The 25,037-nt window shown below is 40.3% G+C and overlaps 1 protein-coding gene and 1 long non-coding RNA gene across 8 annotated transcripts in view; both read left to right on the top strand.

Annotated features, from left to right (window-relative positions):
• Positions 1–614: 614 nt before the first annotated feature.
• LOC128526242 (zinc finger protein 239-like) overlaps positions 615–25,037 on the top strand; it is a 50,410-nt gene continuing 25,987 nt past the window's right edge. For 3 of the 7 annotated variants that reach the window (XM_053497884.1, XM_053497881.1, XM_053497880.1), the window contains exons 1-2: positions 17,068–17,266; positions 23,632–23,791. In XM_053497884.1, coding sequence (XP_053353859.1) covers positions 23,719–23,791 — 73 coding nt within the window. In that variant the 5' untranslated portion in view covers positions 17,068–17,266; positions 23,632–23,718. Of the gene's footprint in view, positions 702–5,398; positions 6,444–11,997; positions 12,156–12,885; positions 13,059–13,842; positions 15,603–17,067; positions 17,267–23,631; positions 23,792–24,289; positions 24,377–25,037 lie in introns of those variants that run through there. The other 4 variants (XM_053497888.1, XM_053497887.1, XR_008360789.1 and 1 more) reach the window with 4 other exon arrangements.
• Positions 20,118–21,949, top strand: LOC128526257 (uncharacterized). Its single transcript, XR_008360791.1, has 3 exons — positions 20,118–20,198; positions 20,643–21,157; positions 21,383–21,949. It is a non-coding gene; the product is annotated as an uncharacterized LOC128526257 (long non-coding RNA).

Here is a 25,037-nt window from a genome sequence, read left to right as displayed (position 1 = left end):
GGCAATCCTGTTAACAGAGTGGTAACCCACAGAGCTACCACTACCCAGTTATTAATAAATAGTAATATTTATCATGATGTATTATGATGTTAATATAATACATTAATATAAATTATGTTAATTAATTATATTATTAATTTTATATATGTATATATATATATATATATATATATATATATATATATATATATATATATATACTATATATTATTGTAATATTTACTGTGATGCAATAGTTGTTTATTATGATGATAATTGTCTTGTATAGTCAGAGATGACAGGGGCGTAGTGGTTAGCACTGTTGTCTCGCACCTCCAGGGTCTGGGTATGTTTTTTTTTGCCTCGCAATCTGTGTGCATGTTCTTGGAGGGTTTCCTTCAGGTGTTCCGGTTTCCTCCCACAGGCCAAAGACATGCAGATTTGCAGTAGTGTGTGAATGCGCATGTGGATGTTGACTGGAGGTTGTAAGATGGGAATAAATACAGCAGTCACCACCAACACTGACCTTCACACTCTCTAGCTGGCCTACAGAGGTTCCTGGATAGTCTAAGGTGTATGTGTGTGTGTGTGTGTGTTAAACGCTGTTAATTTACTGCTCCTGATAAAAGAGTCAACTCCTAAGCTTCACCCAAAAGACTCGGTTGAAAGAGTCGACTCCTCGGAGTGACACATCACTATCGCTCAGTTTCCCGTTGTACCAGGTGAGATCTGATCCTCATCCTCATCTCTACCCGGTGTTGGACGCTTTTTTAATCGATAATTAGATCTGACTTAGTTGAAAGTCCAGGCTTGTTTTGCGGGTGTGTGTCGCGGTCGTGTGTGTCCTGATTTGCGGATCAGGAGAAGCTAAAGCGCTTGCTAGCTGAGCTAAAGTGGCTTTCTGCCAAACGGGGCGCCATTCGGTCTCCGTCAAACACCAGATAATTACTGATTAAATGATGACTGGATTATAAACTAGCGAGGTTTATTTGAAAGGTTTTGTGTTAGTCGGTTGAAATGGCTAGCTAGTTAAATGTGGTTTAGCTTGCTAACATTGTTCTGAGGCTAATCGCGGCTAAGACATGCTGAGGTAATTTAATCTCCTCAGTAACTCAATCTGTCCAGGAGCAGGACAAAGAAAAGTCTCAAGCCTGTACTGCGTCTGCTTTACTGAATTAATGTATTTCTCTTTCTTAATTTTTTTTTAAATATACTGAGCTGCATAAATGCACTTTAAATAGTATTTTGTTTTCTTCAGGTAGTATTGTTTTTGCTCAAAGCCAGAGAACAAAAGGCATCTACATTTAAACTTCCAGTCTTAAAGTTAGTCTCTACATCATCTATATTACATCAATTCATGCTCTTCTAAAGTGATTTTATGCACCAGTTAAAGATTTATCCGGATTAGCATTTTGCCATCTTTTTTAGCTTTTAAAAACAATTAAAAAATATTTTTTTTGGGATGAAATAAACACATTTTAAAGTTGACTCACAATGCGTAATTATAGAGTTTTTCTATTTGCATGAAGCCGGAAATATTGCTGGATATTAATATTTGCAAATACATGCAAAGTGAGCTAATATCGTTGACAAAAAGACAAACCACATCAGCGACAAAACTACCTCATCGTTCACTTTTGTGCTCCTTTATTTATATATATATATATATATATATATATATATATATATATATATAATGTAACTTCTAAACAAAATTATTTACACAATGAGTGCACATGTAGACACAAAATATCAGAATACCTCGAGTCATTGAAGATTCTATAAGTATCACGATTTTATAAATATCCAGATTCTGTTACATAATTACACAATTTTAAACCTTTAAAAAAGCTTAGAGTTATTAAATGAAGCTGGTTCCTTATAACATTAGTTTTCTTACTTAAAAACCAAATGCAGTGTTTAAACACTACAAACTAACTTCAAGTAAAAGAGTTTAATATTTAACTACAAATGTAATGAAACACAAAGCTACATTGTTACTGAGCAGAGCAATTCTCTTGTTACATCATCCGTCATCATTATTATTTCTAAACAAACTTGGTGAATAATTCGCTCTGACCACAGGGGATGATCATGTAAATAGTTTATAGAGCGCCTATCGTAGGATTATAAATAAACAGCAACACCTCCAATTTCCTTTTAACTCACTTTGACGGTGAGCACACACGTTAAGTGGCTGCGAACACACCAGAGCGTATGGCTTGTGTAAGCATTTGTTGTAAGACTTTTGAGAGTGTGTGTAATAGGACTGCAGCTAACGATTATTTTAATAATCGATTAATCTGTCGATTATTTTTCCGATTAACTTGAGCTGTTATAATAATAATAAACTAAAAATGGACTAACACAAAAAACATAGACATGTATGCTTCACATCTGCCAAAAAGATACAGTGGAACCTTGGATAATTAGTTCCAGAAGCGGCTCGTATTCCAAAACACTCGAAAAACAAATTAAATTTTTTGTAAAACACACTAACAATCACTGCTGTAAAGTAAAAATAAAACCAATTAACTTGCATTTTACCTTTGAAAAGTATCACGACAGAGTAGTGTTTCTGTGTAGAGCAGCGAGAATGAGTGTGTGTGTCTCTGAAGGCGAAAGTAGGAGGGGTCTGTGTGTGTAAGGTGTCCAATGATGCGTGCACACACACACACACACAGCAACCAAAGAGCAGGCTGAGCCTTCAGCAGAGAGAGAACATGGATTTTTAACGTCTCTATTGAGACTTGCTTTTACTCTACACGTGTTTTGTACACACATACAGAAACAAAATAAAATGTTTTACGCGCACACACGTGATCACAGTGTTATAGTAAACAGTACCCATGTGCACGGATGTTGATTATACCAGTAAGAGCACTAAGACCCAGCAGCCTTCGCTATGTATCTTTCCTCTACCTCCGCTCTTTTTTATTTATTTTTGCTTTGCCCTGTCTATGAGGCACTGAACTCTGCTAGCATTAGTGCGCGAGACCGAGTGTGTTCACAACACTCGGCGCTCAACTAAAGTTTTTTTTTTTTAATAGTCAAATGTCTTAGCGTTGCACGTCACAACGAATCGATTATGAAATTCGTTGCCAACGTTGTTGCAGCCCTAGTGTGTAATGAGTGTGTTTGAGAATTCTCTCAGAGTTTGGGGAAAAGGTAGATTTGAGGCTTTTAACGCGCATGTTTTTTGTGCTACTGTAACACAACGAAAATGCGTTTCTGTTGCTTCTGCTCTTGGTATGGAATCGTTTACATTAGTCAAACTGTAAACCAGACAATTCTGTTTACTGACCGATCAACCAGTTCATCTCTATTATAAATGTAAAAAAACATTGTAAATGTAAAATGTAAAGAATCGATTTTGGAGTCAGTGTGGGAGATGCGTGTATCAGCGCACAATCAGTCAAATGATTCTTCTGACGTGTGTGTATATACACACACATTACTCACCCAAGTTAGCTCTCTGTCATGTTGCTAACAAAACTGAACATAAGTGTATATTCCACTTTGTCTGTTGAACAAAATTTCAGACTGGGGTGCCACTTGGAATTATTTTAATTTTAAAATAAACTGGTTTTCCAAAGTGACAAGGAAACACTTTTGTGCGGAGCCCTTTGCGTGTCTTTTTGTTAATCTAAGCACGCAAGGCTTTGGGAGAAATGTATTTATGTAAAAGGTTGTGTTTTTTCTATGATTTTATACACTTAAATAGAATTTGTGGATGTTCAGATTTTTTGTATATTGTCAGAAGCATTGGCTCGCCTGTCTACACAAATCTCCTTTGTTTTAGTGGTATTAGAAAAAAAAGATCACTGTCCGAACACTACTTAGCCGGATGTTAAACCGCCTCTTTGTAGTGTCGCGTCATTTTCTGATATTAGTCACACTATTGTGGCGTCTTCAGCGAATGTCTCTGTGGTGTGGATGGATGAAGTGGATGGGTGCACAGTCATGGGTGAAAAGGGCTGGATTGAGGACACACCCTGTGGTGTTGCTGTATTTAGGGTGTGAGAGTAGATGCTGTGTGGTTGCCAACCCTGATGTTCTGTGGTGGGCTAGTGAGAAATTCCAAAATCCATGAACACAGTGTGGTGGTTATTTCAGGTTACTAAGCTTGTTCGCCAGTTTATGGGGCACTTTTTCATTAAAATCAACAAATTACATGTAGGAATGCCCAAATTAACAAGAAATGTGTTGTGTATCCCTATGTGAATTTAGGGGTGCATTGGAACACAAAATTCACGGTTTGGGTAACATCACAGTTACGGATCAGATAACTTTTTTGTTTTTAACAAAAATAAAATGAACAAATAACCAGCCAAATAAATAAAATTTAAAAATAAAATATTTAATACTAAAATAATAGTGCAGCATGTACAAAAAAATCTGAGACCTGAAAACAGACCAAATATTCTTAATTAGAGATTCAGAGATTAATTTTTTTTTTTTTAAAGATGAGGATCTTTACATTCTTTAAAGAGAGAATCCTCTCACTAGGAACTGAAGTGGCAAGCACAGCAAGGTAGAGTCTTGTCATCTTGCTAAATTCATCACATGTGCGAAGCAAGATATCTGTGGCCCCAGTTCAGATTTTGCCACTGCATTTACTCGGTTTCTGGCATTATCTGTGGTGACTGGGCTATTGCTACATGCATTGCACCACTTTAACTCCCACTCTGCTACTGCCTCTACCAGTACCTGCGTTAGGTCTCATGTCGTGTCTGTAGCATGTCTGTAGCGCCGGACTTCGTATCTCCCACTCTGCTGTGATGTAATGAGCAGTCACAGTGATGTGGTTTTCTGTAGACCTTAATGTCCATCCGTCTGTGGTGATCACAGTAGAGGATGCATCTAATAGGTTCGCGAGGATTTTTTTGTAAAGTTTATGCTGAAGTGGGTATTTTGTAGCGTGGCTTAACCACTTTCAACATGTTTTTAAATGCTTTGTTTTCCACAACAGAGTATGGCCTCATGTCTGCTGCGATAAACACCCTATAGATTTGGGAACCGCTGATTCTGCTCTGATTTTTGGTGCAAAGGGCTGCTTAAATGCAGCGGTGAGCTTGCTATGGTTGTTGCGGTTTACATCCTGACAGCACACCATGTGTATGTCACTTCAGATGTGCGGCCATGCACGTTTTCATTTCTCGTACCACAGTTTCTACACATTGTAACCGTTTTGTCCACCACCCTTCTTCCATCATCATTATATTTTACGGAGGCGCCAAAATGCTCACTCTTTAAAATTGTAAGATTAATCTGCAAGTTTAAAAAATGAGCAATTAATCCACGGTTCATGTGCATGCTGAACCCAAGGGGATCGACTGCAAACCATTGCACTCCCATGTGAGTTTATTTGTCAGAAATATTGCTACATTGACCATGTTTCCCTTTTATCCATTTTCAGATATAAACAGTGGCCAGTTTTTTAGTCTCCTGCTCTTACTTTTCTCACACATCTTAAAGAGCATCCATGGATCTCTCTATGATGGAGTCAGACGAGATTAAATGCGAGGATCTGGAGCCGACGCCGAGTTCCAGCAGTCCGGGTGAGCCGTCTGAGGAAACGGAAACGGAAATGGAAATGCACATCTGCTCACGATGTGGAAAGTGTTTTCCGAACCAGTGCGACCTCCAGACACACCAGTGCATTCATGTAAAGGGGAAGCCTTATCAGTGCTCGGAATGCGAGAAGACCTTTAACGATCGCAGCAGTCTGATAAAGCACCTGCGGATTCATACGGGGGAGAAGCCGTATCAGTGCTCAGAGTGTGGGAAGTGTTTCACTCAAAAGGGTCACATCACAAAACATCTCCAGATCCACACTCAGGAGAAGCCATATCACTGCTCGCTCTGTGGGAAAAACTTCAATTACCTCTGCAACCTCCAGCGACACCAGCGCACTCACACCGGAGAGCGGCCATTCCAGTGTCCACAGTGTAAGAAGAGGTTTAGCGAGAAAGACGGTCTCATTAGACACCAGCGCATACACACGGGAGAGAAGCCTTACGAGTGCTTGGAGTGCGGGAAGAGTTTTACCGAGAGGGGCAGTCTCTTGAAACACCAGAGGATTCATTCGGGGACGAGGCCGTTCGAGTGCTCGTATTGCGAAATGAGCTTCACGCAGAGGTGCAACCTTCAACAGCATGAGCGCATTCATACTGGGGACAAGCCCTTTTACTGCCTCGAGTGCGGGAAGAGTTTTAACCGGGAGACGGCTCTGCAAGTGCACCAGTGCAGCCACACAGGGGAGAAGCCCTATCACTGCCCGGAGTGTGGCAAGAATTTCAGCGACCAGAGCAATCTCCGTCAGCACCGCCGCATCCACTCAGGAGAGAAGCCGTACATCTGCGGGCAGTGCGGCAAGGGTTTCACACAGCACTGCCACCTCCAGGTCCACCAGCGCATTCACACCGGGGAGCGGCCGTTTCCCTGCCCCCAGTGCGGGAAGAGTTTTACTCAGCAGTGTCATCTCCAGCGACACCAGCGCATTCACATGGGAGAAGTCGTATCAGAGCTAATCGTCTGGGAGGAGTTGTACAGAGCCATGTCGCCCCCGGGTACCCCGGGTACCCCGGCTCCATCGGAGAATGAAGATGGCGGACTGTGAAGCACAAAATTATGCCGCCCTGAGCTTAAACGAGCTTCCGTTTTATTTTTTTGTGCTTTTGTTTCATTTTAAATTGATTTGCGAAGTGACCTTGTTTGTGTGTGTGTGTTTGTATGTGTGTGTGAGACATGAGAAAGGTGCTATTTGACTTTCTTGTGCTTTTTTTGTGCTCGTGTTTCAGTTTAAATTGTTCGCAAAGTGGCCTTGAGTGTGAGTAAGGTGCTATATGACTTTAAACTATTATGCATCGTCTTGTACAAGTAACACCCCCTCCCCTTTAAGTGTTACAACCGAGGACTGCATTCTGATTTTATTTAGTTGGATTTGCACATTAGGTCTATCATTTCAAGGTATCCCTGTAGGTCAGTACCCAAAGTACACAAATCTTGTACTTGAGTAACAGTAGAGATTCCCTAGGACAAAGACTACTTAAGTAGAAGTTGACATACTCTTCTTACTTGTATACTTAAGTAAAAGTAAAAAAGTACAGGGCCTGTATTAGCTCACAGTAGCCCTTTTTAGTAAAAAAAAAAAAAAAATCTCTCTCTCTTTCTGTCTGTCTCTCTCTTTTCTCTCTCTCTCTCTCTCTTTTTGTTCCCGATTGTGAAGGTGCTTTTTTCATCACTGTCTCCAACCAGCTCGACTTCTGATTTCTATTGCATTTTTAGTTCTGTCTTGAAGGAAAGGCCAGTCATGGAATGATGCATAATGGTCAACAGGTGGCGACATTCCTCCTTCAAATACTACACACCACTGTGGTTAGGTAACGACTACCATGCAAAAATGTAGTAAAGTAAAAGTCCAGTTATTTGCTGTACTTTTGAGCAAAGTAAAGGTTACTATACCCATTAATAAAATGATGTGAAATATGAACTTAAGTACAGTAATGAAGTACATTTAAATTTTACCTCCCACCACTGGGTCAGTACTGAGTAGAACTTCATTCAGGTTGCTGTAGGTCTTAAAGGTGTATCTGTTGCTCCCAGTAAAATTGCCCAAGCTTTGCAAATCGGTAAACATTACTGCCACAGATTTGGACTGGGGTCTGGGGTTTTACAACACATGACAAACTTGAGTTCATGGTCTATTACTATTCCAGTGCAGCTTTTGATGTACTCCTAGGTCCTTCATCATGATGGTAGGACCTTCACCTCAGTTTCAAGAGATTCTGTGCAGTTCCCCCGTGTTTCATTCCATCCATCTTTCTCCTCAACTCTGATTTGTCCCCCGCCCCTATCAAAAATAATACCACCATCATCCTTGCAGTGGGGTTTGCTGTGGTGTTCTCATGGGATTTGAACAGATTTTGGTTTCTGCCAAAGGTCAAATGTTTTGCTTTGGTGTGACCATGCTGGAAAACATGTTTTCTTCAGTATGCCTGTATTTTCCACTGTTATGGTAGAGTGTAAGCAATCACTGAAATGTGAACAGCTTCTCCTTTCTTATCTAGAGATCCTTTTGGCTTCTTTAGAATCCTCCCCAGCCTCATAGTGGCATTTCTGACTAATTTCCTCTTTACCCCAGCACTGATATTTGGTGGAAGGTCTCAAGCTATGGCTGTGCCACATTTTTTCCATTTTTTTAAATAGATTTTTTTTAAATAATGTTGATCAGCAGGATGTTTATAAGTTTTGAATATTCGTGTAATCATTGTAAGAAAATTCTTACTTATGTTCTAGTGGCATAATACCAACTAATTATTTATGAGACAAATCAGTGAAGGAACAATGCGATAGAGAAATAAGAAGAGAAAAGAAAGAAGGTGATAATCTTTGTGTTCTCGTTCAGAAACAAAGCCGCAAAAAAAAATACAATAACCAATACTGTACCCCGACTGACCTCCAAGTGTGTTCTCTTGTGGTGTACAAGTTAAGAGATACATAAGCTAAATGTTACCTGTTTGTATGTTTTTTATTATTTAAAATCTTAATGACACTTAATCACTGAGTAATCTTTACCATCTCTAAACTAAACCTGATTTATATATTTTGTCCAGAATTTTTCGGACGGATTTGCGATAAAGGCTCCTTTTGGTTTGATGATAAGACATGCTCTTGAAACAAATTTTGGGTCTGTATAGAAATATTTCTGTGCAGGTCATGTGACACTTTAATTACTTTACTGCGAGTTTCACACCAGTAGGTGATCAATACTTATGCAAATAAAAAAAAAAAAACTTAAATTTTTACTTTATAAAGAGATTTCACTGCTCCTGGTAGGGGCTCCACAGCAAATCACTAGATCACCTGACAAAATTTTAACCCAATTTAACAGGGTAAGAGACTAGCGCTAAGGGTGCGCTGACCTGTGCTACCCCCCGGTGACTGGGTTGTTTGATTCATGACATAACATCCCAGTTTATTCTAGTTTGGTTCCAGGTTGTAACACTTCAAAATACAGGAAAGTTCATATCATTGTAGAAAGTGTTGAAGTTTAGCTAATGACTGAAAAAACTAACAAACCAGACCTAGTTGCACCAGTTCACTTTGCACAATAACCCAGCAGGCCATTTCCCCAGTTTCATTTAAAGCCTTTTATTTGTACTGACAATCTCAGGAGTTTCCTCCTCATCGCCCAGCAGATGAGTTTAATTTATTTCTGTCTCTGGTGTGTACTTACTATTTAAAGTACATGCGTTTATTTTAAAGTGTGTTAACTTTGAACTGAATATATTTCCTTCTGAGACTATAGGAGGCCTCTTCAAACACCAACCTTTTTTTTTAATATTCACATTTCACATATTACAAATGAGGCAAGGCCTTTTTCACTGAGAGAACTTTTGTACAGTCTGGTGTGAAGAATAAACATCATTTTGTGCATGTTTCACTTTTCTAAGGCTGAGAGGTTTAGAGAAATCTCTTTTTAAGACTCCAGCTGGATCATTCTTATGAAATACAGGTCATACACAGTAACTGTAGAAATACACAATATGATGATAATAATGTATATACCTGAATAATCAAGAATGGAAAGAAAGGATCCTGCAGTTGTGGTGTATAAAAATTCTACTAATGCTTACAGCTTAATTAGGAAGGAATAGTTGTAAAGTAACATGCTGCTTTTCGCCGCGATACTGATGCCGAAGGAGCCCTAACCAGTTTTCACCCGTCGCTTTTTCAGCACAATTTGACATTATCTCATCATCTGAAGTTGGCTAGGTTGACGCCTCAGCTTTGCCAACAAGGACAGATTAAACAAATCTTATGAAAATAAAATATAGTAATGACAGGCTGGGATGGAAATAAAGGTGTCTTATGGACTTTAATTTAAGGATTTAATTCAGGCTTTGTTGCTGTAGTCTTTTTATGTCACCAGAAACAGATTGCTATCTTTCAGTGTGTAATCCAATATTAACTGAAATACTGATGTGATTAATCCTGACTGTTACTGTTACTTTTATCTGTCACATCTTGTTTGTATGTGTTCTGTATTAACCCTGTAGCCTGTTACTACTAAGTACTCTTAAACGTGTATTCCATTTAATTCCAGTGTCTCTTTTTTCACCGTAGTGTTCTTAATATTTTGTCGTTTTCCACATCAGGCAAAAGAAGAGCTGTTTAACTTGCTTTTGATTGTTTTCTTTGAGTTGAATGAGTCAAGATTTTGCTGTGTTTATTCAGCGCCTTTTTGCAGGTCTGTTTAATATTTTTAGATAAGAAAATATTGCAAGCAGAGGGTGCCAAAACCTATAATTTGGCAGAAGACTCGAACACAGATTATGGTTAGAACATTTGCTTGGTTAAACTGCCATCTTCCTTCAAATTATTGAGATGAAAACTAGAGATAAGACCATGTTGGTCAATTTCTTTGTCACCTCCTTCTAGGCAAGGGTAATGAGCATAATTATATCATTATTAATATCATAAGAAGTGATTTTGTTAACAGGCCATTAATGAGGTCACCTACAAGTTGCGCTATAAATTGAAGAAGCATAATAGATATCCAGTTTGACTGATTTGGGACACAGCCCTTACAGTGTGTCTGCAGGTAGCTATTGATTGAATATTAAATTGCTGCTACCTAAAAATGAGTTTCACATTTCTTTGAAGTTTACACTACACTATAGATTTTGTTATTGTTGGTTAAATTTGTCAGTTAAGCGAGATATATAGTGTATCCCTGTAAGATATTGAAGTCGTTTCAAAGCATTTTATTCAAAACAAGCAAAACTCTCCACGCTACATATTTTGGGATTCAAACCCCAGCACCACCAAGTGGTCACGGTTGGGTCCATCAGCGAGGCCCTTAATTTCCTGCTCAGGTGTATAATGAAATGAAATGTAAGTTGATCTATATAAGGGTGTCTGCCAAATGCTGTAAATGTCAGAGAGGTTTCTAGAAAGAAAATGAATTTTAAAAATATAAAGGTTATAACGAGTGGGGAAGACTTACTATTCCTGACTAATGGGATATAAAAATCATCTTAAAACTGTTTTTGTTTTTTATTAATAATATAAATTTACAGTCATGTCTGTAAATTTCAGAACAAATATAAGTTGTCCTCTGTACTGAATTTAAAATGAAACACTCAAGATGTGACCAAGTTCAAGACTTGCAATTTTAATTCAAGGGATTTGACAAAAGTGTGGCATTAACCATTCAGAAACGACAGCCTTTTTATACACTCACACACACATTTACATAGTGAAAAACATATAAATTGTCTTTAATACTTGAATGAAAATTCTTTCCAGTCTGTGACTGCCTAAAGACTGGGAGCTGAAGACATGATGAGCGCGTTCACACCAGAGAGAAGCCGTATCAATGTTGAGTGTGTAAGTAGCGTTGTCCTCGAGAGTTGTCCTTGATGATTTCATCTCCAAAAACAGCAGTGTACAGGACACACAAGATAGAAGCCACATCCCTGCTGGCAGTGTAGGACGAGTAGTGTGGAATTTATCAACACCAGGACGTTCACACAACTGAGAATGAGGCAGCTCCTATGTAAACATTAAAGATCTGACACTTGTGGTATTTGGTTCTCTCTTGTTTTTGTTTAGTGTTGAGGTTTAAAGCTGCACATGTCTGCTACTGCATTTTTTTATGTGTGTCTGAAGATTCTAAGTCATCCCAATGAGGAATTCTTTCCTGTAGAAAGGAAGTTGAGGGAAGTTGGTAGCAATGGAACCACTGTTCATCTAACAAGCCTTTTCAGACACCAGAGGATCCTTTGACCTGGGTGACTCAAATATGAGGAATTAACCAACATCCATCACACTAAAGAAGCTGCTTGAATGAGGAGTTATTAAAAAAGAAAATAGTCCAGTTGACATGACTCAACTCACAGATCTCCATATGTTATTTTTATAGTCATCATTATTACAGTCAGCCTTCACTGGGATGGTTATACATTTGATATCTCCTGTGGTTGAGTGTTCTGTGCTGCATTTTTAGCACCGACACGTATCCTATGAACAATATTTGAATTATTTTCCTGACATGTCCAGCAGATAGCGCTGTGAGCGTTTTGGTCTCGTTCCTCCACACATTCCCAGAAGCAGAAGAAGCCGTGCTGCAGTGTTGCTGATTGATGAGCTGAGCTCTCCGACTCTGGGTGAGTCAAACTCCTCTCAAAGCCATTTCTTTTGCTCAAACAGAGGCTTATTCCCTACTTGGACTTTGCATCCCAGGACCTTCTTTTTAGATCTCTACATTGGGGTCATGCATGCACCCATGAACAGGATGGCAAGGAGCAGTGTTGTGATTTGTATGCAATATATTGTGACAGTTCTGAATGTTTATTGATATGGAACACAGCAGCATATTGTATACAGTATACACTGTATAATAGACACAGGTCTGTTCCTGTATCAATTGCTGTGAGCCGAATTAATTGCTTCAGTGTCTCTCTTGATATGGTACACTGATTAAATGTTGCATGATTCATGCAACATCAAGCACTCTGAGTACTACTGGTACTCTCTTCACAGGCTACTCAAGTGCTTGTTCAGTCCTTGTTCGGTCCTTGTTATTTCAGGACTGGACTACTGCAACTCACTCCTGGCAGGTCTGCTTCTGTCGTTTTCAATTGTCCCAAGTTCCCTCACACCACCCCACTTCTCTGCTCCCTGCACTGGCTTCCTGTAGCTGCCCACATCAAATTCAAAACCCTGATGCTTGCCTAAAAGCTAAAAATGGCCCAGCACCCACTAACCTTTCTGCTCTAATTACACCATGCACTGCACCATGTTCCCTCGATCATCCAGCACTGCTCGCTTCGTCCGACCATCTCTCAGGAATCGAGGAAGACACTTATCCACACTCTTTTCTGTTCTGACACCTAGGTGGTGGAATGAACTTCCTCTGGATGTCCGTGTAGCGGTGTCTTTGACACTCTTTAAACGAAAACTCAAGACGTATCTGTTTTTTCAATACTAGGACTAATCCCCCTCCCCCCAAAACACCTTCCCAACTATGTTTTACTGATGGCACTTACTTAGTAACCTAGTAACCGAGTGTAAGTATCTATACAATGATGGAAACTTTAAAGCACTTTTTGTAAGTCGCTCTGGATAAGAGAGTTTGCCTAATGCCTAAATGTATTTTATGTAGCCAAAAGGTGAGGAGAATAAACCATGGAGGTGGTGGACAGTTCTGAGAAACTTGCGTGATTTACTATAGATTTCCACTTATTCCGCTTTGTAATATCAGCTCTGTTAACTTTGAGGTTCCGAGGTTGAATCCCAAATAGAGTTAAATGGAAAGGTGCACTAGAAGCTAATTATCTTTCTAGCTGGCATTAGCCCTAAACAGAACGACACGAACGGTTCAGAGACGATACAGAATGAATTAGGAGTGATAGAGACGGCGTGTTTAAGACGACATAACGTTATCAGATGTGTGTTCTTACTGAAAGTGCTTCTGTGACTGGGTGTGAATGTGGGTTTAGTCAGACAGCTGCTCTCTCCTCAGTACTGCGGACCCTACAGACCTACTCTCACCCACGCTGAGACACACAGTTAGTGTCATTAACCACTGGACAATACCTGGGACACGCCCACTCATACAGATAGTTAAACAGCCCAGTGCTGCTACTGTGCATTATCACCACACATTGCCCAGAACTACCTGTTATATAATTAGCATTATACAGTAAAAATTTATTTGACTAGAGGATGAGAGAAGCTCTGTAAAAGACTTAGTCTTTATGTAAGACCAATAGAACTTAAATTGTTATTGTCTTGTAGAATCGTTAATTTTTATTGAACAACTGACAATCTATTCACCTTTTTTTAATCCAGATATGAGTATATTCCAGTTTCAAATGTGCTGTCTACTAGCGATCCAGCTAGAATGAAAGTAGAGGGGATTAAATGTGAGACCGCGGAACCCAGAGAGAGCTCTTCTAGTCAAAAAACATCCTCTAGTACCTTCGATACCTCAGACACTCGTGAGCAGAAAGAAAATCACCACTGCTCACACTGTGGCAAAGGTTTCACCCGAAAGAGTCATCTGAAAGAACACGAGCGGATCCACACGGGAGAGAAGCCGTATCTGTGCTCGCAGTGCGGGAAGAGTTTCACCGTAAAGAGTAATCTCGAGCAACACCAGCAGATTCACACGGGAGAGAAGCTGTACCTCTGCTCGCACTGTGGAAAGAGGTTTACCCAGAAGAGCACTCTAAAGAAACACCAGCGCATTCACACTGGAGAGAAGCCGTATCAGTGTCCGCAGTGCGGGAAGAGTTTTATCGAAAGAGGCAATCTCATAAAACATGAGAGGATTCATACAGGAGAGAAGCCGTATCACTGTTCACACTGCGGGACGAGTTTTACAGAGAGGAGCGCTCTGCAGCAGCACTTGCGCATTCACACTGGAGATAAACCGTATCAGTGCTTGGACTGTGGGAAGAGTTTTAATCGGGGAAATACCCTCCAGGTACACCAGCGCATTCACACTGGAGAGAAGCCGTATCACTGCACGCAGTGCGAGAAGAGTTTTACCAGACAGAGTAGTCTCCAAGTGCACCAGCGCATTCACACAGGGGAAAAGCCATACTACTGCTCCGAGTGTGGGAAGAGCTTCAGAGACCTTAAGAATTTTCAGCGGCACCAGCGCGTTCACACCGGCGAGAAACCGTATTACTGCTCAGAATGTGGAAAGAGTTTCAGCGACCAGAGGAATTTTCAGCGACACAAGCACATACACACAGCGGACAAGGATAACATGTTACGGTTCTTATGACCTTTATTTGGGAGTTCGAAAAGTTTTTGAAAAGAACTTAAAATATAAAAATCGCCCATATATTTAGTAGTTTAATATGAAACATGCAATTTTACAATTTCATTAGCTTAACTGAACCAACCCCAGATCATACTGTCTTCAGAGGCTTGTACAGTGGACACTATGCATGATGGGAGCATCGCTTCATGTCCTTCCCTTCTCACCCTGACACGCCCATCACTCTGAAATAGGCTCAGTCTGGACTCATCAGGTCACATGACCTTTTTCCATCGCTTCACAGTCCAGTCTTTATGCTCCTTAGCCTCGAACTGAAGCCTTGTTCCCTGATGAGTCTCACTAAGAAGTGGTTTTCATGTAGACACACAGCTGTTTAGTCCCAATCCTGTGAATTCTCATCCCATTGTGTGCGTGTATGAAAAATGCTCTTACTTTCACTATTAAACCATGCAAATTCACTAATTGTTTAAGTAATCTCCATTATCTTTTTTTCTGACCACGTTTCTTCCAGTTCAGCTCTATTCTTCCAGGTTTTAAGAATGTGTTGATGAGTCTTTAACCCAGTTCCAGTCATTTCAAATCTCCTTAGTTGTTGTCTTTTCTTAATGCAGCCCAATAATTTACCCCTTCTGAAATGATGACTTTTATTTTGGCAAGGCCGCGTGTATTTCCTTAACATGTTTAAAAGTGGCATCTGTATGAAACTTTCTTACATATACTAAGTAATGATTTTCTGTTAGTAATGATCTTATTTTATGTGTATGACTTATAATTGTTTACTGCCGGTTTGTACAACCTACAGACTTGTTTTTATGTTTAATGTAATATAGAATTAAATAAAAATAAATGTAAGACCTGTGTCCACTTGAGCATCTTCTACCAGTCATACCCATATTTCAGTTTGTAATGTACAGGCACTGATGTTACTGGTTATGATGATGAGTGGCCACACCAAATGATGAGACCCTTTAATATTCTCACATAAAAACACATTGGGAAACTGCTACTGTATACATTCACCATGTCTGTGGCAGTTATTTATAATTTGAGGCCTGAGCACTTGGGGGTGAACGACCTTGCTTAAGGGTCCAACAGTTGTGACCTCCTGGTCTGCAGTCCAACAGTTTAATCACAGAGCCACCCCTGACTTTTCTTTGAATTATATCATTATATCAAATATCAAGATATAATATTTCAGTTTTCTTCTTTTCTCTCCCTTTCCTGTCTCACTTGACAATTGGCAAATATAAAGATTCTGAGGTCTTTACTACTAGCTAAAACAATATTTTACAATTCGCGACACAATGGAGAGCGCCAATTTCTGTGCCAGTGTCATGGACAACTAAATCTAAACTCTAATCCTTATTAAAAAAAAAATAATAATATATTAAGATTTCTTGTTATAGCTCTAAACCTTACAGGGATATACTGTATATGGAAAGTAAGCTGCAGAAACAGCTCTTTTATTATTCCTAGTTGTGACACATTACTAGGGTTTACATTACTGAGTCCCAAGTGGCATTGATGTGACGGATTAATGATTTCATATACTCTATAACACAATTTTTTTATTTTATTTATTTTTGTTTTGTAGCTTTTCATAAGTCTCAGGGGAGGATTTAATGGGAGCTGATTTCACTTTAGAGTCCCTGTGACTCTACCATGCAGATTGTAAAATCTGACCCTGCAGATTGAGTACCATGACCCTGCTGTGAAACCATGCAGATTACCTCCGTTAAGTCGGATAACAACCAGGAAACAACTATTTATATCCACCTGAGACACTTAGGGCCTGTTAATGGATAAAGAGAATATGAGAAACGAAATTAATTTAATATAACCAGAGTTCGGATTATTTCTGAGTCATCCTCATAGTACAGTATAATATGTCAAGGTCAGGAAAAGTGTTACTGTATATATGGTCATTATAAGGAGGAAAAGGAAAACAGCTAATTAGAAAGACATACTCTAAACCTTTAATTTTCCTTTTTTGAGAGAGAGAGAGAGAGAGAGAGAGAGTAATTAGTGGTTGTGCCATGCAGAGTTTTTGTTTTTGTAAAATCTATAAATGTAATTTAAAAAAACATATAATTGATTACTGATTACTTTTTTACATTAAATTTTTTTTCTAGAGATTGTACAAGAATTTAAACAAAATATTTATCCTCAGGATTTATATATATATATAACTGCGTTATATGCGCAGCGCGGGTCTCCCTGGAATGCTGATCACGTGACCACAATAGTCGTTGCCCTAATCCTCCAGTAGGTGTCGCTGTGAGCGTTTCGGTCTCGTTCCTCCACACATTCCCAGAAGCAGAAGAAGCCGTGCTGCAGTGTTGCTGATTGATGAGCTGAGCTCTCCGACTCTACTAATCATCTTTACATTCCAATATTTCTGACAGGGTTTTACCCCCACAGTTCCATCTGATCCGTTGTGGGTGTATTTGAGGTGGTTAACTGCGTTCTGCTGTAAAGCTCAAGGTAAGTTACACTCGGCTAACAGTGGCTCAGTCCTAAATGGGCTTCTACTTCCTATGCTAGTGCGCTACACAGGCTGGAACATAGTGCTGTTTACCTCACACACTCTGTAGGGCACTAGAACATAGTGCTGTTTACCTCACACACACTCTGTAGGGCACTAGAACATAGTGCTGTTTACCTCACACACTCTGTAGGGCACTAGAACATAGTGCTGTTTACCTCACACACTCTGTAGGGCACTAGAACATAGTGCTGTTTACCTCACACACTCTGTAGGGCACTAGAACATAGTGCTGTTTACCTCACACACTCTGTAGGGCACTAGGACATAGTGCTGTTTACCTCACACACTCTGTAGGGCACTAGAACATAGTGCTGTTTACCTCACACACTCTGTAGGGCACTAGAACATAGTGCTGTTTACCTCACACACTCTGTAGGGCACTAATACATAGTGCTGTTTACCTCACACACACTCTGTAGGGCACTAGAACCTAGTGCTGTTTACCTCACACACTCTGTAGGGCACTAGAACATAGTGCTGTTTACCTCACACACACTCTGTAGGACACTAGAACATAGTGCTGTTTACCTCACACACTCTGTAGGGCACTAGAACATAGTGCTGTTTACCTCACACACTCTGTAGGGCACTAGAACATAGTGCTGTTTACCTCACACACTCTGTAGGGCACTAATACATAGTGCTGTTTACCTCACACACACTCTGTAGGGCACTAGAACCTAGTGCTGTTTACCTCACACACACTCTGTAGGACACTAGAACATAGTGCTGTTTACCTCACACACACTCTGTAGGACACTAGAACATAGTGCTGTTTACCTCACACACACTCTGTAGGACACTAGAACATAGTGCTGTTTACCTCACACACACTCTGTAGGGCACTAGAACATAGTGCTGTTTACCTCACACACTCTGTAGGGCACTAGAACATAGTGCTGTTTACCTCACACACTCTGTAGGGCACTAGAACATAGTGCTGTTTACCTCACACACTCTGTAGGGCACTAGAACATAGTGCTGTTTACCTCACACACTCTGTAGGGCACTAATACATAGTGCTGTTTACCTCACACACACTCTGTAGGGCACTAGAACCTAGTGCTGTTTACCTCACACACACTCTGTAGGACACTAGAACATAGTGCTGTTTACCTCACACACTCTGTAGGGCACTAGAACATAGTGCTGTTTACCTCACACACACTCTGTAGGGCACTAATACATAGTGCTGTTTACCTCACACACACTCTGTAGGACACTAGAACATAGTGCTGTTTACCTCACACACACTCTGTAGGACACTAGGACATAGTGCTGTTTACCTCACACACTCTGTAGGGCACTAGAACATAGTGCTGTTTACCTCACACACTCTGTAGGGCACTAGAACATAGTGCTGTTTACCTCACACACTCTGTAGGGCACTAATACATAGTGCTGTTTACCTCACACACACTCTGTAGGGCACTAGAACATAGTGCTGTTTACCTCACACACTCTGTAGGGCAATAGAACATAGTGCTGTTTACCTCACACACTCTGTAGGGCACTAATACATAGTGCTGTTTACCTCACACACACTCTGTAGGGCACTAGAACCTAGTGCTGTTTACCTCACACACACTCTGTAGGGCACTAGAACATAGTGCTGTTTACCTCACACACACTCTGTAGGACACTAGAACATAGTGCTGTTTACCTCACACACACTCTGTAGGACACTAGAACATAGTGCTGTTTACCTCACACACTCTGTAGGGCACTAGAACATAGTGCTGTTTACCTCACACACTCTGTAGGGCACTAATACATAGTGCTGTTTACCTCACACACTCTGTAGGGCACTAGAACATAGTGCTGTTTACCTCACACACTCTGTAGGGCACTAGAACATAGTGCTGTTTACCTCACACACTCTGTAGGGCACTAATACATAGTGCTGTTTACCTCACACACACTCTGTAGGGCACTAGAACCTAGTGCTGTTTACCTCACACACTCTGTAGGGCACTAGAACATAGTGCTGTTTACCTCACACACACTCTGTAGGACACTAGAACATAGTGCTGTTTACCTCTCACACACTCTGTAGGACACTAGAACATAGTGCTGTTTACCTCACACACACTCTGTAGGGCACTAGAACATAGTGCTGTTTACCTCACACACTCTGTAGGGCACTAGAACATAGTGCTGTTTACCTCACACACTCTGTAGGGCACTAGAACATAGTGCTGTTTACCTCACACACTCTGTAGGGCACTAGAACATAGTGCTGTTTACCTCACACACTCTGTAGGGCAATAGAACATAGTGCTGTTTACCTCACACACTCTGTAGGGCACTAATACATAGTGCTGTTTACCTCACACACACTCTGTAGGGCACTAGAACCTAGTGCTGTTTACCTCACACACACTTTGTAGGGCACTAGAACATAGTGCTGTTTACCTCACACACACTCAGTAGGACACTAGAACATAGTGCTGTTTACCTCACACACACTCTGTAGGACACTAGAACATAGTGCTGTTTACCTCACACACTCTGTAGGGCACTAGAACATAGTGCTGTTTACCTCACACACTCTGTAGGGCACTAGAACATAGTGCTGTTTACCTCACACACACTCTGTAGGACACTAGAACATAGTGCTGTTTACCTCACACACACACTAGGTGCGTTCGAGCTCATGCTGCGCTGTGCAGACCGATCGGTGAGATTAGCCGGAAGCAGTCGGGGAGGAGCTGAAAACGGAGCCGTCAAGTCGGACAAGTTGGGGATCTCGTTGCCTCCTCAAACATGGCAGATCACGTGGCGTTTGCCTACTTTATTGCAGATGAACTGGAAGCTATAGAAATACCTTTTTTTGTTGGAAGAAATGCAGCAGGATGAACCACGACGGTAAGTTTATAAACAATATATGTGCATGTGTAAATCATTTCATTTTAAAGTTACTGAACAAATACTGTTTTACAAATCAAGCTTATACTTAATCAAATTATGTCTTGTTTAGTGGTGTTATGTTAGGTCTTATGTTGCAGTACCAACATGCAATCATTTCAGTGAAAGTTAAAAATTGTAGACAGTTAATATAATTTAGTCTGTAAGACTTACTAGTAAAATTGTATGAAAGTGCAACAAATGCAAGGCAAGAGCTCTGAAGTGTCACCTCAAAGTGCATTTTGAAATTGTAACTGAAAATAAGAGGCAATTTATAACATTGGAAAGATGACAATAAAAGTACATAGACATTTGCTTAAAACAGAATAAGCTTTATTTGCCATGTTTTCAAGAAGGTTTTAGTAACTGTATAATTTGCACTTGTTGTCTTCCGATTTTCTTTAGCTCCTCCACAACAGTTCCCAAACTGGTCAACATCTTTTTTTTTTCAAAAGATCGTCTGCGCCTCTCTTTTAGTTGACGCCATCTCTTCAGGTCCGGCCTTACAAGAGACTCAAGCACAGCTGTTCTTCGTTCTGCATGCGCTTCATATGCCTCAAAAAATTGTGAGGATCTCTGCCTCCTGGCCATGCTTGTACTGGCAGAGGTCCCCGGCTGCTCGTCTACAGAAGCACCTGCTGCCTGAGCTTGAGGAAGAGAGATTGATGGAGGCCTGTTTTGAGAAGGTGGATCTTCCACACATAGAGGAGTAGAGCAGATAGTTCCAGGTGGTGCAGTTCCTATTCCAGAGGACCCAAATAGCTCATCCATTTGCTGCAGAAAAAGCACAATGTGATACGAAAGTGACTTTGTAATAAGATGCAAAATGATCTTATACAGTGCAGTCTTAGACTTACTGTGTAGTACTCCCAGGTTTGCTTTCCCTCCCCAGTTGCACGGCGGCGATCCTTAACTCTTTTGTAAGTAGTTAACATGTTGGTTAACTTTTTTCCTAATTTTTCAACTTGACAAGGTGTATCCTTTTTGTGAAAAAGTAGTTTGTAGCTTTTTATAAAAAGCAGTTTTGTTGCGGAAGTAGAGTTGCTGATAAGTTTTTGTAAGGTCCAAAAGTAGCAACGTCATTTTGTGTGTGATTTCTGAAAAAAAGTTTTTTACCACTGCAAACACATGCATCTTTTTTCCAGTCTTAGGTGCCATACCTTGTGATTCAGGGCGGTCTATCTGGACGGAGGATGGGTTTCTGGCTCCTGAAGGATTACCACCCACTGCATCGGTTTTTAGGGTGGTAGTCGGTAGGTCCTGGCTAATAGGTGTCTGTTGCACAGGGCACTGGCTGGTTGGTGGTTTCACAAAACTGAGATTTAGGGGTACAGGTGACTCAGTGGAGGTAGAGGGACATAGAGAAGGAGGTGGGGGAACACTGCAGCACAAGCTAGATCGCTGATACTGTAGGAGCTATTTAGAGAGAAAGCTGAAAATTTAGTTGTCACTTATGTGTCCAGTATGTGTTTGTTCATCACAAGTGTTTATCTTGTTTTGTGTCAACGGCTGTAACTTTTGCCATGACATCAGAGAGGAACATCTGGGGAAATACTCAAAACTATCACACAGTCCTCTCTCTGGAACTTTCTTGAAGGTCTCCATTGACTATGCCTTTCTAAACTTGTTTTGTGATTTGTTTTTATTTTTGTCTTTGCATTTAAGAATTTATAGCCATTAGAATGTTGCCTGTTGTTAAGATACCTGTACCACTGCTGTTGTTTTGTTGAAAAATTAATAGAAATCACACAAATCATTGTTAACTTGTATTTATTCCAGTTCTTCCATTTACTTACCAGTTTTCATTCTTTCTGCAATTTCCTTGGAAACCTTAAGCGTAAAGGTTCTTCCTTTGCTGTCCTTCACATTCATTGTTATATTATTCATTTTGTTTTTTCTTGCACTTGGTAATGCATGGTCTTTATATATGCGAAATGAGAGACCATGGGACTATACTCAAGGTGTGTGAAGCTACCGAGAAAAATCATAGATGCACAAGCACAATGTATTTGTCTTTATTATAATTTATACCAGTGTATAAAAGTGATCTAAATGTTGTATTTTTCACTGGACAATGCACACTAGCACAATGCAACACATGCAAGTGAAGCAGCAACTACAGATTTCAGCATCATTCAATGTTGACCACATTACATTAAAATCTCTGTGACATTTTAGTTATTCCATTAAAAATATTACTTAAATATGCAGCTGAATACTATAAGTGGTCTGAATGAAAACAGTACAATAAACTTATGCACAAATCCAACATAAAGAATTTAAAGGAAAAAATTCACGAAATGGCATGCAAATTGATTTATTATGCAATTATATGGATTAAGGCACGAAAGACTCGTGATTATCGTCATGTGGTGAATGTGGCCAATCATGAGAAGCTGTGACGTCATCACAGCCTGGCGCAGTCGCTCCTGAAATGCTGCGCTGGCTGAGCAAGCCGGCTGTTCTCGAAACGCTCTCGCGTTACTTTGATGCCACACGTGAACGTCACGTGGCGTCGGCGCCGGTTCAAGTCGGACAAAATTTCTAACCGGCATGCACTACTTCAAGTCAGCCGGCGATCGGTCTGTGCAGCGCCGCATGAAGTCGAACGCACCTACTCTGTAGGGCACTAGAACATAGTGCTGTTTACCTCACACACTCTGTAGGGCACTAGAACATAGTGCTGTTTACCTCACACACTAACCCTAGAACATAGTGCTGTTTACCTCACACACACTCTGTAGGGCACTAGAACATAGTGCTGTTTACCTCATACACTCTGTAGGGCACTAGAACATAGTGCTGTTTACCTCAAACACACTCTGTAGGGCACTAGAACCTAGTGCTGTTTACCTCACACACACTCTGTAGGGCACTAGAACCTAGTGCTGTTTACCTCACACACACTCTGTAGGGCACTAGAACATAGTGCTGTTTACCTCACACACACTCTGTAGGGCACTAGAACATAGTGCTGTTTACCTCACACACTCTGTAGGGCACTAGAACATAGTGCTGTTTACCTCACACACTCTGTAGGGCACTAGAACATAGTGCTGTTCACCTCACACACACTCTGTAGGGCACTAGAACATAGTGCTGTTTACCTCACACACACTCTGTAGAGCACTAGAACATAGTGCTGTTTACCTCACACACACTCTGAAGGGCACTGGAACATAGTGCTGTTTACCTCACACACACTCTGTAGGGCACTAGAACATAGTGCTGTTTACCTCACACACTCTGTAGGGCACTAGGACATAGTGCTGTTTACCTCACACACTCTGTAGGGCACTAGAACATAGTGCTGTTTTAAACAAATTAAACTGTCATTAAATTTATTTGTCATTAAAATTATTTTATTGAGCGTTTATGCTTCTGTCTTCTCCAGGTAAGGGTTGTCCTGTCTTTTCCTGCTGTCCTCTTTCCTACATGTCTTATATTTACCTCTGCAAGAACATCAAAACATCCAACTAGGATGAATTCAGTAAAGATTAAATGTGAGAGTTTGGAACCTACAGAGATCTCCAGTACTCACCAAATATCATCAGGTACGTCCCACACAAACACAACGTTCACCGCTGCTCACAGTCAAAGCAGTTTTACTGAAACCTAGGTTTAAGTTCAACTTCATCAAATCAGGGGAAGAAAAGTCTGTTTAAATATACTTGATGTAAGGAAATTCTACCCTGTAAACTGGTCTTGATTAAGACAGGTTGCAGCTTTGGGATGTGCAACTTTCTGGGGCTTTTAGTAGCACTTTTTCACTGTAGAGTGCAGGACAACATGGCACAAGGACTGATCCAGACCGAGAGTGTGTAATAGCTGTGTGTGTATGTTTGTATATGTATACAGGACTTGAGAGATCTGGAATTAGTGCAGGTTTCAAAGTCAGATGAAGTTTATTTAAAACATAGGACAGTTTGAGAGATAATTTGCCAGTTGGAATTTTGTCATTTTTGACCTTGGCTCTGGAACGCACATCCATACAGACGGTTGACGGTAAGGGATGCTTTGTAGTCATTCATATTTTATATTTTCCTCCATAGGATCTCCAATAATGATGAATTTAGATGAGATTAAATGTGAGAATGTGGAACCTGCAGAGAGCTCAAGTAATCACCAACTATCATCTGGTATTTCTTGCAACAACACCTGTTATCGTAACAAAATTACATTGAGAAAAAAAATGTAAATACAAAAAAAAATAATAATAATCTTTGCAATTGAGTAAAATTTTCTCCCCTTTCTCTCCAGCTTTTTTTTTTTTTTTAGTTTGGCTCCTCAGGTTTTCTTTGTATTTCTGACATACATCTGCCACGTGGCTGGGTGTTACAGTGCTGCTATTTAATAACAATAAAACAGTTAAATTAATCCAGTTGACGACCTGAATGTACTGAATTACCAGGTTATCAAATCTATGGAGTTTTCCTTCCCTCACAGCCATATTCCGAGAGAATTAGTTAGGCATTTTGGCAGATGCCCTTATCCTGTGCGATTTTTATTTCATTATACAGTACATCCTAGCATTTGAGAGTTAAGTGGTTGAACTCTTTGATCATCAATAAAGATTTTGGAGAGAAATTAATGACTCTGTACGGAAATAAATGTAGTGATGTTGCATAAGGGGCCAGGGGTAGCTCAGTGGTTAAGGCATTGGATTACTGTTCGGAAGATCCCAGGTTCAAACCCCACAACCACCAAGTTGCCACTGTTGGGCCCTTGAGCACGGCCCTTAACCCTCAACTGCTCAGGTGTGTAATGAGATAAAAAAATGTAAGTCGCTCTGGATAAGAG

The sequence above is a fragment of the Clarias gariepinus genome, chromosome 6, assembly GCF_024256425.1.
Source record: "Clarias gariepinus isolate MV-2021 ecotype Netherlands chromosome 6, CGAR_prim_01v2, whole genome shotgun sequence".
In the NCBI taxonomy this organism is placed as follows: Eukaryota; Metazoa; Chordata; class Actinopteri; order Siluriformes; family Clariidae; genus Clarias; species Clarias gariepinus.
This window is presented reverse-complemented; position numbering and strand designations above follow the sequence as displayed.